Source organism: Vitis vinifera, chromosome 17 (assembly GCF_030704535.1).
Source record: "Vitis vinifera cultivar Pinot Noir 40024 chromosome 17, ASM3070453v1".
In the NCBI taxonomy this organism is placed as follows: Eukaryota; Viridiplantae; Streptophyta; class Magnoliopsida; order Vitales; family Vitaceae; genus Vitis; species Vitis vinifera.
In genome coordinates this window covers 8,617,786-8,631,018 of record NC_081821.1, presented here as the reverse complement: position 1 = coordinate 8,631,018, position 13,233 = coordinate 8,617,786, and the positions used below count along the sequence as shown (strand labels likewise).

The window sequence follows — 13,233 nt, the reverse complement described above, 5'->3', positions numbered from 1 at the left end:
ACACTCCCATGAGATCCATATGGGTTGAAAAGTTTCAAAGTCCTTGATTTTTTGGTGTCAATGTTCAAAATGATCAAGGTGGGTGTTGGACCTTGAATGTTTTTCTTGTTGGAAGGTTTCATGCACTGTATTATGTTTTATTTGTTGCAAGGTCATACGCACCATTTAGTTAGACAGTGGTTTGTCCCAAATGGAGTGATTTGGAAAAGAAGCCTCAAAGTAGGCAGACTTAAAAGAATAAACTTTTCAATCTTAGGACAATATGTTCTATTTTGGCCCAAATGAACTTCAAGTCAATTAGGAATAGAATGAGGTAATAGAACTTAGGTCATGTTTGGCACACTGGGACAGAGAACAGTAGTGCGAAATCAATTTCATTTTCATTAATTACTATGTTTGGATTGTTTTTTAGAATGGGAGCAAGAATAAAAAATGAAATACTATGGAAACCAAATACTACTCTCACTAGGATTTTGATTCCTCTCTTTTACATGGTATCATGATTCACCTTCATTCCCATCATATTTCCTTTCCGATTCCCACATTCAAACGCACCCTACAGTGTCAATGATTTCACTTTTGAGGATGATATGTTCCAACTAGGTTGTATTGGGTTATGGAAAAGGGCTTCCTTCATGGCCCATAAAGAAAGATATATGTAACCAGTGGAGAGGTCCTTGTCAGATGGAACTTATAGATATGTCCTTAAAGGGATGGCTTGTTGATTTGTGTTCAGTAGTAAATTAGTAATACACAGGAGCATTCTTCATTTTGCTTTGCAATAGTTTTTCTTTTACATCATACAAATGAAGGATATCCAATCAAAACAGCTATGGAAATGGAAAACACAATAACAGGCAGTCAGACACAAATGTTGATATCATGCACACAAAGGCAGAGGGGATTAGTGTCCATAGGAAATCGCAGGTTTGAGCAATTGCAAACAAGTAGTAGGCAAACCATACAAAAGCTGACTGCTGGAATGAGCCCTCAAGCACAGATCAAGATGATCTACACCGACATTAAGAAATTATTCATGCATAAATTATACCAATAGACTTAGTAAGGAAAGGAGTCAATCCACCACAGGTTTAGAAATTGCTAAAGATTGGGATTGAGTTATAGCAGCAATATTTGAATGTGCCACCATGATGGAATGCATCTATTTGTTTTCTATGGCATTTGAAGGCACAAATCCATCATCTTGGATGGAATGGCAAACAACATACAAAATAAAAGAATAGATGTAAATGATACCTCTGCCTGAAAAACAAAATCACTCAATATAAAATACCATGAAATATGCATCCTAATTATTTCATTCTCATTGGGCATCCAAAGGCCTCCTTGTCATTTACTGTATTGTTAATGCATCTGTCAACAAACAAAAAATCCAAAGTTCTTCCAACTGTATTGCAGCAAAAGAAAATAAAGGCTGCAAGTTGTACTGGTAAATACATGATTAAAATGAATATATTAAAAAAAAACTAAAATGATTAGGAAAACAAGCAAGTAAACATGCCTTTCAAACAACAAAAATTTACATAAAAAGAGTAAATATCTAGACAGCTAAACACTATTTTATCCAAACTTGTTCCACCTGCTACAGAACAGAAAACCACTTTTTAGAACAAAGAAAAATGGTCTGAGGAAGAGAAGGGGATCTAAAATAATGTCTTGAGAGAGAAAGAGAGAGTTAATAGTAGGTCAGCCAAGAACTAACCTTGCATTGGCATGTCCTCCTGTTATGTCCACTTTGTTTGCAAAGCATGCAATGGAAGTTTTTTTCTTTGAGACTGGAAGCCTGGCTTTCATTGTGACTCAACTTTAAGCAACTCCTACGATTATGTCCTGCCTTTCTGCACAGATTGCAATGAACCGAACTCCCTTTTAGAGGCTTCTTTTTTCTCTGATCCAGAATAGTATGTAGGTCATTCTCCAAATTATGAACTTCAGCTTGATTAAGAACTATATCCTTAATTGGCATCCCAAATATAGATTCTAGAGCCCGTTCTTTAGCACGATGAGCCTTTAAATAAGGAATAATGACACCGTATTCTTGTTCAATATCTCTCATAATTTCCTTGGGTTTGTAATTAATGTTTTCTCGAACACGGTCCATGATACAACTTAAGATCCATTTCATGTTTGCTTGGCGATGACTAGAACGCTCTGGCCATACACAAGAATGCTTCCCCTTCAATGTCTTAATTTGGAAAGTTTCACCATCTGGGAGCTTAGATGCATGTATTCGCCATTGACAATCATCTGCAGCACATCGAGCAGTTACTCGAGACCGGTCTGATCTGATAAACGTTAGTTCAAACTTCGAGGCAATGGCAGAAGCTACTAATGCATCACGAAAGCAGCGTGCATCAGGGAATTCCTGGCCAACAGTTAAGGTATCACTTTCTCTTCCATTAACCAATTCTGATAATGCTGGACTGGTGTGGCTATCTACAGAAGCCTGGGAAATACCTTCACCAACTCTGCATTACAATGAAAATTTGTCAGCAACATATCTGCATGACAGTGCAAGAAGAACCCAGAGGTCTCAGTTCCTCTAATATCATTGCAATTTAAAGAATTGTTAACTGTGACAGCCCTCATTACGGTATAGAAAAGGTGTGCAATCATTTCAATTTCCTGTGAAATCATGATAACTGCTTCCATATTGTTACATGGCATTCTAAGCTTGATGAAGATGGAAATTCCTAATTGTACATGATCTGCAATCAAATCTGGTAATACTATGAAAATTATAGACCATTTTGACACTGGAATGCAATTGGTGAAGGTATCCATGACCGACAAAAATGATAGATGGATTACCATTTTGTTTCAGAAGGCAGACAAAGAATTAAAAATTAAATGAAATTGAAAGCAAAAACACAGAAATTTATTTTCATCACATACCTATGCAACATAAATAGGTCATTTTCACAATCATTTAGCTCCTGGGGATAAATAGGTGTTGCATTGTCTCTTCAAGAATTGATAACCCAGAAAAAATTGGAAGAGAAACATTTATCAGAAAATCAACATCACTATTTGTTTAACAATCAGCATACTAATATATTCAAGATCACTGTACCCATGAGTTGAGGCTGGACCACTAAATACTGGTTGGGCAACAACTGGACTAGCATTCTCCCTACAAAACAGTATATTTGAACCAGAACCACATCAATATTCCCATAAAATGAGAATTGATAAAAGCAGAAAAAAATAAAATAAAATACAACTCTACTTGATTGCTGAGAAAACTGAGAAGATAGAAAATAGAAGTACTAATATTGTTTTAAGTTGTTCTGTTTTTCCTCTCTGCAAAGAGAGAGAGAGAGAGAGAGAGAGAGAGAGAGAGAGAGAGAGAGAGAGAGAGAGAAAGAGAGAAGGAGAGTGAGAGGAACAGAGTAAGCCAAATAGATACATCGTGCTAAGTTGAGTGAAGGTTTACATTTTCTCTAGCTTTAAATGCTGAAAATCTTAAGCTTCAAACTTCAATTTTGTTTTTCATTTAAAACCAAATGCAGTCTAAACCTCTAGTTGGTTGCTGAGAAATTCAAAGCCTTGCATTTTCTGCTGTTCATGTAGCTCCATATAAAGGTTTTTTTTCTTTTCTTCTCTCTCTCATTCAAAACCAAATGCAGTCTAAACCACTAGTTGGTTGCTGAGAAATTCAAAGCCTTGCATTTTCCTTTTTCTTTCTCTTCTCCTTCTTCTCTCTCTCTCTCTCCCCCTCCTGATAGAATCCACCCCAACAGAGAGGCACTAATCCCAACTGTTGAAAAAAGAAAAAAAAAACTTGGGTGGCATTTTTTTTCTTTTTGATAGGTAAAAATACTGATTATATTAAAAATACCTAAAAAAAATGCACACAAAGGTATATACAACGTATACAAGGAGACCAAATGACCAAAAAACAAGATGAGGGGTACACAAAAAACAATAACCAAGCCTTACTTAGACTCTAACCACTCCACAAAGTGCATCATGGACAAGGAATAATCACCTAAAGACACTCTGACTGATTCCAACAAAATGTACATAAAAGATTGTTTAATTGCTTGGTCAACTTTTTCAATATTATCAAAACCTTTTCTATTTCTTTCCCTCCAAATGATCTAGAATAAGCATTCCAAACCTTTTTTCTCTTCTTTATGACGAAGGACACATGGTAGCTCAAAACGGCACCTCTCATTGAAGAATACATCACCCATTGAACTCCAAAAACCTAAGTGGTATGGACCCGTCACTCTACTCTATACTACTTAAATTCCTGAAAGGTTCAAACTTGATACCTTTGGTTCATTGCCAAAGTGCGCTACCACTAAGCTACACCTCAAGGACCCACCATATAAAGCAAAAAACTAAGCAAACTGAATAATTGCGCAATTTTTTTTTTTAATTCCAAATATTAGTTACTAGTTTTGTTTGAGGTTGTTTTAGAAGTATGATCCATTTCCTATTTTTCATAGACTTTGACTCAAATTGTTTACAATTGAATATTTCATTGCTTCAACAAAATACGGTTATCAAATATCTGTATATGTCATTAATTTTATTTTTATTTTTTTAATTCAATGTCATATCGGACATGAGAGGAAGGAGGTTGCTTTCTTAGAGGCTAATCACCCTGAATTTGACTTTACCACAGGTTATGCCCACTACTCTAAGGCCAAAGGTGGTGAAAAAACTCAAAGGAATAATCAATCTTCACCAGCAAAGGTGCATATTGAGAATCAAATGGATGAGCAAAGCCCAGACAATACACAATAATGCTAGCACAAATTAACATAGCAATGGTGAAGATTAAGGGAGAAACAAACTCAAAAGAAAATGATATTCAAGTTCCTTTACAACTCATATGAAAGGCCGAAAATCTGTTTGTAGCTGTAGTGTCATGTTAATGGATTCTACTCAAGAGAGGCAAGCAACTGCCGGAGTACCCAATCATCAGGATGAATTTCCCTAATTTCTCGGAATAAAACCTGAGAGAGTGCATAGTGATAACCTAATAAGATTAATTTGATACGAGTGGATGGGTCATTTGAATTCCCCCTGTTTCACAGCATCCAGCTATGAAAGAAGGGAAAACAACATATTTCTATTTGGCTCACTGGAGTGGAGTATTTTGTTCGCTTGAATCGCAAACACTGAATTAATATTCAAAATTTTAGAATTACTTTCTTTTTCAAAAAAATTTCAACAACCAAGCAAACTATTAATAATTCAATATCATAACCTGTTACATTAGACTTTATCAAGGAAGTATTCCGTTTTATCTTTTGGCCATTTCTAAATATTCAAACTTCCAATTTCTTCTCTTTCCCCACTTGTTTTCATCAAGCAAACTAACCCTAAGGTTCCCAGCCTCTTTCCCTGTGCTTAATTGGATGGATTCTTATGTAATTTAAACACCCTAATGTTCAAATCTCCAGGTTCTTTGCTTCTCCCACATTTTCTCAGAAAACAAACCAACCCTAACGATTCAAATTTTTTTCTCCTTATTTTCTCAGCAACCAAACCAAAACAAACAAAAAGCCCCAAGCACAATGCAATTCAGTATGACCTGTGGTCCGAAGCGAAGATGTAAACCTGAATCCTCTGCGAAGCCTCGAACTCGCTCATCATCGCAACGACGTCGTCTTCGCACTCGACGGAGACGAGGCGAGACTCCAAGCTCTCGTCGGGAAGCTGATACTTGATCTCGATGGAGAATGGACAAGCGCAAGTGAGTTGACTCAGTTTCGATCGAAGTTCGTCGAAACTGACTGAGCGGTCGACGAGGACCAGCCGAGTCTTGCCTCCCATATAGCTGAGTTTGCCCAGTTGGCGAGTGAACTCGCCGCCGAAGTTGCAGAGGAGCTTGGCTTTGGAGGCGGACATGGTTTCATGAACCGGGTCGACCGTTTAACCGGGTTGGATATTCGGGTTTGAAGTACATCGCAGAAAGCTATGGCGATCTAGCGAATTTTGAGGGACAAAATGTAATTAAAGGGCGTGCTGAGGGTAATCTTGAGAAAACACCACTCCTTTCCCCACGAAAATGTGATTAAACAGAATAATGAGGGCATTTTGACATTTCCAATTACGTTTGTGAAAACAAAAAATAGGTTACAAAAATAAGGATGTTAACAGCTTGCAAATGTTTTTTGGTTAAAAATGAATAATAATAAATTAAAATAATATTTTATCTAAAGTAAATAAATAATGAATAAAGTTTAATTTTTTTAACATATAAATGAGTTAACTTTTTCATTTTATGTACACATTTAATACAAAATAATGAGCATAATAATGTAGAATATTTTAATTTAATCATATCAGTTTTTAAAATTCAAAATTATTCTTAAAACTTAAAAAAATCATTAAATAATTTAAATTATAAAAGTTATTAAAGAATTTGAATTATTAATTATATTTTAATTTATAATTTATTTGTATGTTGTAAAGACTAAAATTTTTAATGAAATAAATCATCACTAAATTGGTCTTTAAAAAAGTGTTGCTTTGCAATTTGATAAAATTCAGTATTGACTAATGATAAGTCTTACACACATTTGACACAACATATGTTAGTGACGATATTTAGAAGACTACAAAATGTAGTCTTTCAAATAAAATTAAATCTTTAGTAAAAGAACTAAAAAAATAATAATTTTTTGTTGACAAATTCTTAAAGAAATAATATTTGAATTGAAGTCAAAAAAGAATAAAGAATAAATTAATTATCTAAAATGTTTCACAAAATCTCCCTATAAGTTTAAGAAATCGTAAAAGGACTACACACGTATATTTCGCCTTTCAACAAAGTCATTCGGTACACACGTATATTTCGTCTTTCAACAAAGTCATTCGAGAATTGGCAACTTTAAGTTTTTGATTGACTTTGAAAACAAAGAAAACGTCTTTGTTGTCTATACACGCGATCTTTGTCATTCAACGAGTTCATTTAAAAATAAGTCACTTGTGACCCTTGATTAAACTTTAAAATAAAAAAAAACATCATTGTTGTTTTCCAAATTATGACTGAGGTGAAAAAATCAGAATGATATATTCTTTTGTAAAATAATATTACCACAAATATTGTACCCCGTGATTTATCAATTTTAATAAAAAAAAAATTATTCACATTATTTTCCCCTATTATTTTGCTTACGTTGCAGGATTTTCGTGAAATTTGTGTGTACATATGTAGCAATAGTAAAATCATGATTTATAATATATGAGTTTTTGAGTTTTGATCTATTATTTTTTGAATGATTAGATTTATTTTTGGAGTTCCAAATTATTTTTAAAAAATTGTTAAACGTGGTAAGAAAATTTTGGATTACCTTTTTTAAATGCCCAAGATCCAAAAAAAAAAAAAAATAGATGTTTCACCATTCAATTTTTCGCCCCAAATTATAAATAGAACCACACTAAAATCGATAATCACTCTATTTCACAACACAAAATCAAGAACCACTTTGTTTCATTGCATAAAAGTCTTTTACCTTATTTTTCTAAGAACTTTTGAGATTTTTTATTTTATTTTATTATTGGAGTGTTTTCTAGGCAATTTTTGATAATTCCAATTCTCAAAAACTACTCTCCTGATTAGGAATGGCAACGGGGCGGGTTCGGGACAGGTCGCCCCCATCCCAACCCCGCCCCGTTTATCAAAAATAATTCTCATCCCCGCCCCGCCCCGTTTAGCCTCCTTTTTTTTTTTTTTTTTTTTAATTTTTAATTACATTAAAATAAATATATTTATAAATAATAAAATTATTATATTTTTTATAACTTATTTTATTATTTTTTTTATTATTATCTATATATTAAAAATAGTAAAATAAAATTAATTTTAAATTTTAAATTAAATTAAATTTTAAAATTAATTTTATATGTAAACGGGGCGGGGCGGGATGGGGCAATACCCGAACCCGCCCCGGGTTTAAAAAAAAATATCATACCCGTTAAAAACCCGTTTATTAAATTTCAACCCCATCCCATTAGAGGCGGGGCGGGGCGGGTACCCGAAAAAACCCGCCCCGTTGCCATCCCTACTCCTGATCTCTTATTTGGTTGGATCGGGTTGAGTTAGTCTAATTGAACACCCACCCAACTCCAACGAAGCGCATTAATAAATTTCATACAAATATCACTTGATTTAAAGTTCATTTTTATAATAAAAAAATTCACAAAAATATTATCAACCTTAAAAGAAACTTAATGAAAACGTACAATGGTATTTATTGTAAAAACATTTTTCAACTTACGGGAATATAAAATAAAATTTTTATATTAACCTTTATTTATATTTATATTAGAATAAAAAAATTAATTTTTTTCCCAAATGAGACCATACATAAACTATGGAACATTACCTTGAAAAGAAAAATAGAAGGATGAAATGGGTTAAATAACAACACCGCCTAACTAATTTTCAGAACAACTTTTAAAAGATGATTTTTAGAAACACTATTAAACGCAATTTTACTTGTAGGAAAATATATAAATAAGAAATGACGTTTTAAAAAGAAAAAGTCATGTCACGGAAAATTATCTAAAATCAAATAAAAATAGGTATAAGTCATATTCCAATCCAATAAGTCATTCTAAATGCATCCCAAAATATCACATTTCAAATTTTTTTAAAGTCATCTCAAGCTCGTTAAATATTGAAGTTGAAAAAGTCCTAAGATTCTATTTAATAATAATTTTAAGAAATACTTATAACTTAAAAAGCACTCTTGAATAAAAATTAAATATTTGATAAAATTTATAAAACAATTTTTAAGAAAAAACAAAATACTACTTATAATAATTTTTAAAAAAATATAACAATTCTTAAAAAACATTTAAGGTACGATTCTCTAAAAAATACATTCAAATAACTTATTTTGATTAAAAATACTATAAATAAAAGCACTCTCAAACCTTTTATAAATAAATCATATATTAAATAATCAAATATATATTAAATATTTAATAATAAGTGATCTATTTAATAGAAACCATATTGAATGTGGAATGTGGAAGGGGGATTGACTCCACCAAATCAAGAAGGCAAGTCGGTAAAACAAAAGGACAACAAAGTAAAAGCAATGGCCCCTCAACAACAAAAGAGCCATTGATGGAGGAAGGTTTTCCACGTACTCGTCCTATTCAATGCAATCTTTGAGGATCATATAACCTAGACCACATGACTCCATGCAAGTCAGCCTATGTGACCACCACCACCTTTCATGTCTCCACAAGACTTGATCAAAAGAAAATCAAAAGATGCCACTTTGTCAAATTCAATGGTCATTTTTTTCTAAGAGAAAGATTCTTCAACTGAATTTGTTGAATCAACCGGCAATAATCTAATAAAGATGCCCAAATTATATACTATATATTTTCTTTTATTTTTGTGATAACCTACGTCAAATGAAAAAACAAATTTTTAAAATTATATATATATATAACTAGATGGATATATTTTAAAAGTGTAAGAACCTGTTAAGGCCAAACTAAGTGGGTGTTTAGTAAATCAACTTAATAACTTAATTTAAGTTATTAAATAAATTAAGTATGACTTAAAGTAAAAAAAACAACTTTAAATAATAAGTAAAAATAATTAACTTAGAAGATGTTTGTTTTTTTAATTTTTTTACTTAAAGCAATTCGCTTTCAAACTTTAAATTGTTTAATTTTCTACTTTTTCATGGCTTGTTACAAATTTTTGTTGAATAGAAAAACTCAAAATATTTGACTTTTTTTTTAAATGGAAAAAATTAACATATTAGTTTTTTTTTTTAATGATCAATAAAAATAAAATATTACAAAAACAAAACAATCTATTATTTAACACCATTAAACCTTATTTGGTTTTAAGTTCTATTCAGAATTAAGTAGAAAAAAAAAACAAACAATACTTTATTATTAAATTCATATATTTATTTTACTTTTTTACTTTCATTTATCTTAATTACTTTCATGATTTTGTTACTCCACGACCTCCATTATTAGTAGGCTTCTTATGTCTTACTTACAATTTATATAGACAAATATATAAATTTAATGATTTAGAATAAATTTAAAGTTAATTTTATCAAACGACTTTAATAATTAAGTAATAAGTTTTAAGTCAATAACTTAAATATATTTTAACTTAAAATCAACTTAAGTGATTAAGTATTAAGTTTTATCATACACCCCCTAATTATAACAGTATTATCATTTTTAGCTTTACCTAACATCTGAAGTTGTATAATTTCCACATCAAACCACCTTTTAAGGCATACAAGTTAAGGAAATTTTTACTAAACTTGAAAAAAAATCTTCAAACTTCTCAAAAACATGGAAGGATAAGCATTTATTTGTAGAGTGGACTCAAAAAATGTACAATTGTCATAAGATGATCACTTCCTTAGTGGGACCAAAAAATATACTAAAGGAGAATTTTTTAAAGAGAGAATCTTGAACCATTCTATAACAAAAAGGGGAATATCTTAAGGAAGAATCAAAGGGAGTCGGAAGAAAAATATGATTATTATAATTATTTTACCAATATTAAATTATGGTTTACGCGCATTCATTCAATTGATTAGTGGATTTGGTCATAGAAAAAGACATTGAGCATATGATTAGAGGATACTAATCAAACTAATGTGGAGAGCTCACTATCAATCTTTCATAAATTATCCATTATGTTATAACATATCATTTCGTTTCATCATCACTTTTAAGTTTTAACTAAGGCTATCTTTGATTTCCGAGAAATTTGAAAGAAAATGGGAATGAAAGAAAATAGAGAGAAAAAGTAGAATGAAATAAAATAAAAAAATAAGTTATTATAAATTTAATGGAGAGAAATTTAATAAATTAATTTTATATTTTTCTTCAAACTCATTTTACTTATTTATCTCTATTATAACAAAATTAAATAATTTAAAAATATATAAATTTTAAATCTATTTAATTTTATTTTATATTTTCTATACTACAAACCAAATATGAGAAAAATATTTTCTTTAAGATTTATTTTTTCTTTTCCTAATATTTTCTAGGAACCAAACATAGCCTAAGAATACAAAAAAAAAAAAAAAAAAATTATCAGAGTTACAACAATGATCCTTAATACTTTTTACTAATTTTTTTTCATATATATATTTTTTCCTTATTCTAATCTTGTCATTATTTTTTTAATCATGTTTTTAATAATTTATTCACAATTTTGCAGCAAATGGGGGGTATTAGAATTTAACTAAAGCGTATAAAGGATGAAAGTGAGATTAAAATACAGAGAATGTAAAAAAAAAAATGAAAACATTATTCAAGAACTATGACACCCCCATCTTAAATTAGGGTAAAATTATAATTTAATTAATTAAGAAAATAAAATTTTTGGTTAGTTAAATATGATAGACTCTAATTTTGACTTTTTGACTTGGGTTATGGAGATGAATTTTGGGCTTTTGGAAAATAATAATAATAAATAAATAAATGAGGGTGGAATGTCTTTTTCTCGTTTGAAACCATAGAAATTAGATCATAAAATTCCAAGGTCATTTTTCAAGTCAATTTCCACATCTCGAGGTAAACACTTTTACCGTTATCCAATACTTTACATTGATTTCGTTTAGATTATATGAAGTAAATATTTTTAAAATCCTTAAATTTTATTTAAAAAAGAAATTTGGACGTAGTTTAGGTGTTATTTGGAAAAAAAAAATAATAATATAAAAGTACAAAGATAAATAAATTGATATTTAGAATAATATAGAATTAATAAATCTTAAATTTAGAGTTATTTTGATGAAGATTTAAGAATAAAAAATTAGCCGTAGTATGAAAGTTTGAATTTTATGGAAATATGTTGTGGACTTATTGATATTTTGTCATTGTTGAGAAATTCATAAGAATTGCATATGAAGACTAAAGGGTTATTATGTGGGGACTTTAAGAACACTATGATATGGTTAATAAGTATATTTTGATTCCTTAGAAAAGAAAGTCGAATAATTGATTAGGAAAACAAGTTAAGTCAACCTCACTAATAAAAATTGGATATTTCCCTAAAGGAATATTAATTTACCTTATTATAGTACCGGGCTAAATAATAAATAAATATATATTTAGAGTATAATATTTATGAGAATTTTAATTTGTGAGATTTTTTTAAATCTCTCACACGGTGATTCATGGGAAATTTTCACAACTCTACCTCTTTATGTTTATGTAAGTTAGGTAAGACTTAATAGTGCATTAAGTTATTTTATAATTTTCTATCTATTTTTTCATTTGTTTTTAGAAGTGTTAAAATGTTTAAATTCCCTAAAATTCTAAAATATTTTTTGATTTGTTCTTTAGTTTATTAAATAAATTGGAAATATCAATTTGTTTATTACTTTACAAGTGAATTTTATTATAATAATTTTGAAAACTTTGGTTGTGTGACCCTTTGTGAGGATAGTGATGTAGTGCAATCCTTCTTAATAAAAGTGTTATTTGCTGGTGGTATATTTTGAGACTAGCCACCTATCGCAAGTCCCAATATTCGAGCACAATGTTAATGGATCAAAGTAAAATATTTGTTTGTAAAATTCTTTTGAATATGATTTGATTGTGCAATGTTTTATTTGGGTTTATCTTTAGATTGAAAGTGTTGAATTTTTCAAAAAAAAAAGAATTAAATTATTGAATTATATGAGCTTGCTTGCTAATTGATTTTTATAAAGATGTGATATTTTCAGTGATTTAATCATGTATTATACTTGATCCTTCTTATTGAACCATTTTTCCTTACTAAATTGTCGATCTTCTCTATTATTCCGCTTTCAGATACAAGTAATATCGATAAAGAAAGTTCAGGATAGGAAGGGTGTTTCTTTATTGACAGTCTAAAATTGTTTATTTAGGATTTTTGTAGTAGTATTTGAAATATTTTATTTAGTTTTAGATTTGTTGGTTAATGACATTATTGTATTGGGCTCTAAAGGTTTATTTGTGAAATTACCATGTTATCCAAAACTTATTATTAATTAATTACCTTCAAAAAATGAACGCAAGGACGATATTTGCCAAAAAAAATTGAGAGTTCATATCATAATGAACGACTAATAATGAAATCAAATGAAAAAAAGAAAAAGAAATTGAAGAAATATCTATTGAATTTTTCATCTTGATTGTTGAATATCATTGAACGATGACAGAGACCATGAAAATAAGATATAAAACAATAAAAATGGACATATGGAATCC

The 13,233-nt window shown here is 30.1% G+C and overlaps 1 protein-coding gene across 5 annotated transcripts; it reads right to left on the bottom strand.

The window, feature by feature from the left end:
* Positions 1-1,291: 1,291 nt before the first annotated feature.
* LOC100267211 (uncharacterized) lies at positions 1,292-6,023 on the bottom strand. Of its 5 annotated transcripts, none has more exons than XM_010664932.3 (5): positions 5,573-6,023; positions 3,095-3,154; positions 2,917-2,985; positions 1,724-2,489; positions 1,292-1,603 (listed from the first exon to the last, which is right to left on the bottom strand). In XM_010664932.3, exons 1-5 carry the CDS (start codon positions 5,887-5,889, stop codon positions 1,577-1,579), a joined length of 1,239 nt encoding a protein of 412 aa, XP_010663234.1. In that variant the 5' UTR covers positions 5,890-6,023; the 3' UTR covers positions 1,292-1,576. The 5 variants fall into 5 exon arrangements, with proteins under 5 accessions (XP_010663234.1, XP_010663235.1, XP_059590092.1 ...); XM_010664933.3 differs by having other exon boundaries at positions 1,292-1,600; positions 5,573-5,992; XM_059734109.1 differs by lacking the exon at positions 2,917-2,985 and having other exon boundaries at positions 5,573-5,993.
* Positions 6,024-13,233: the final 7,210 nt, after the last annotated feature.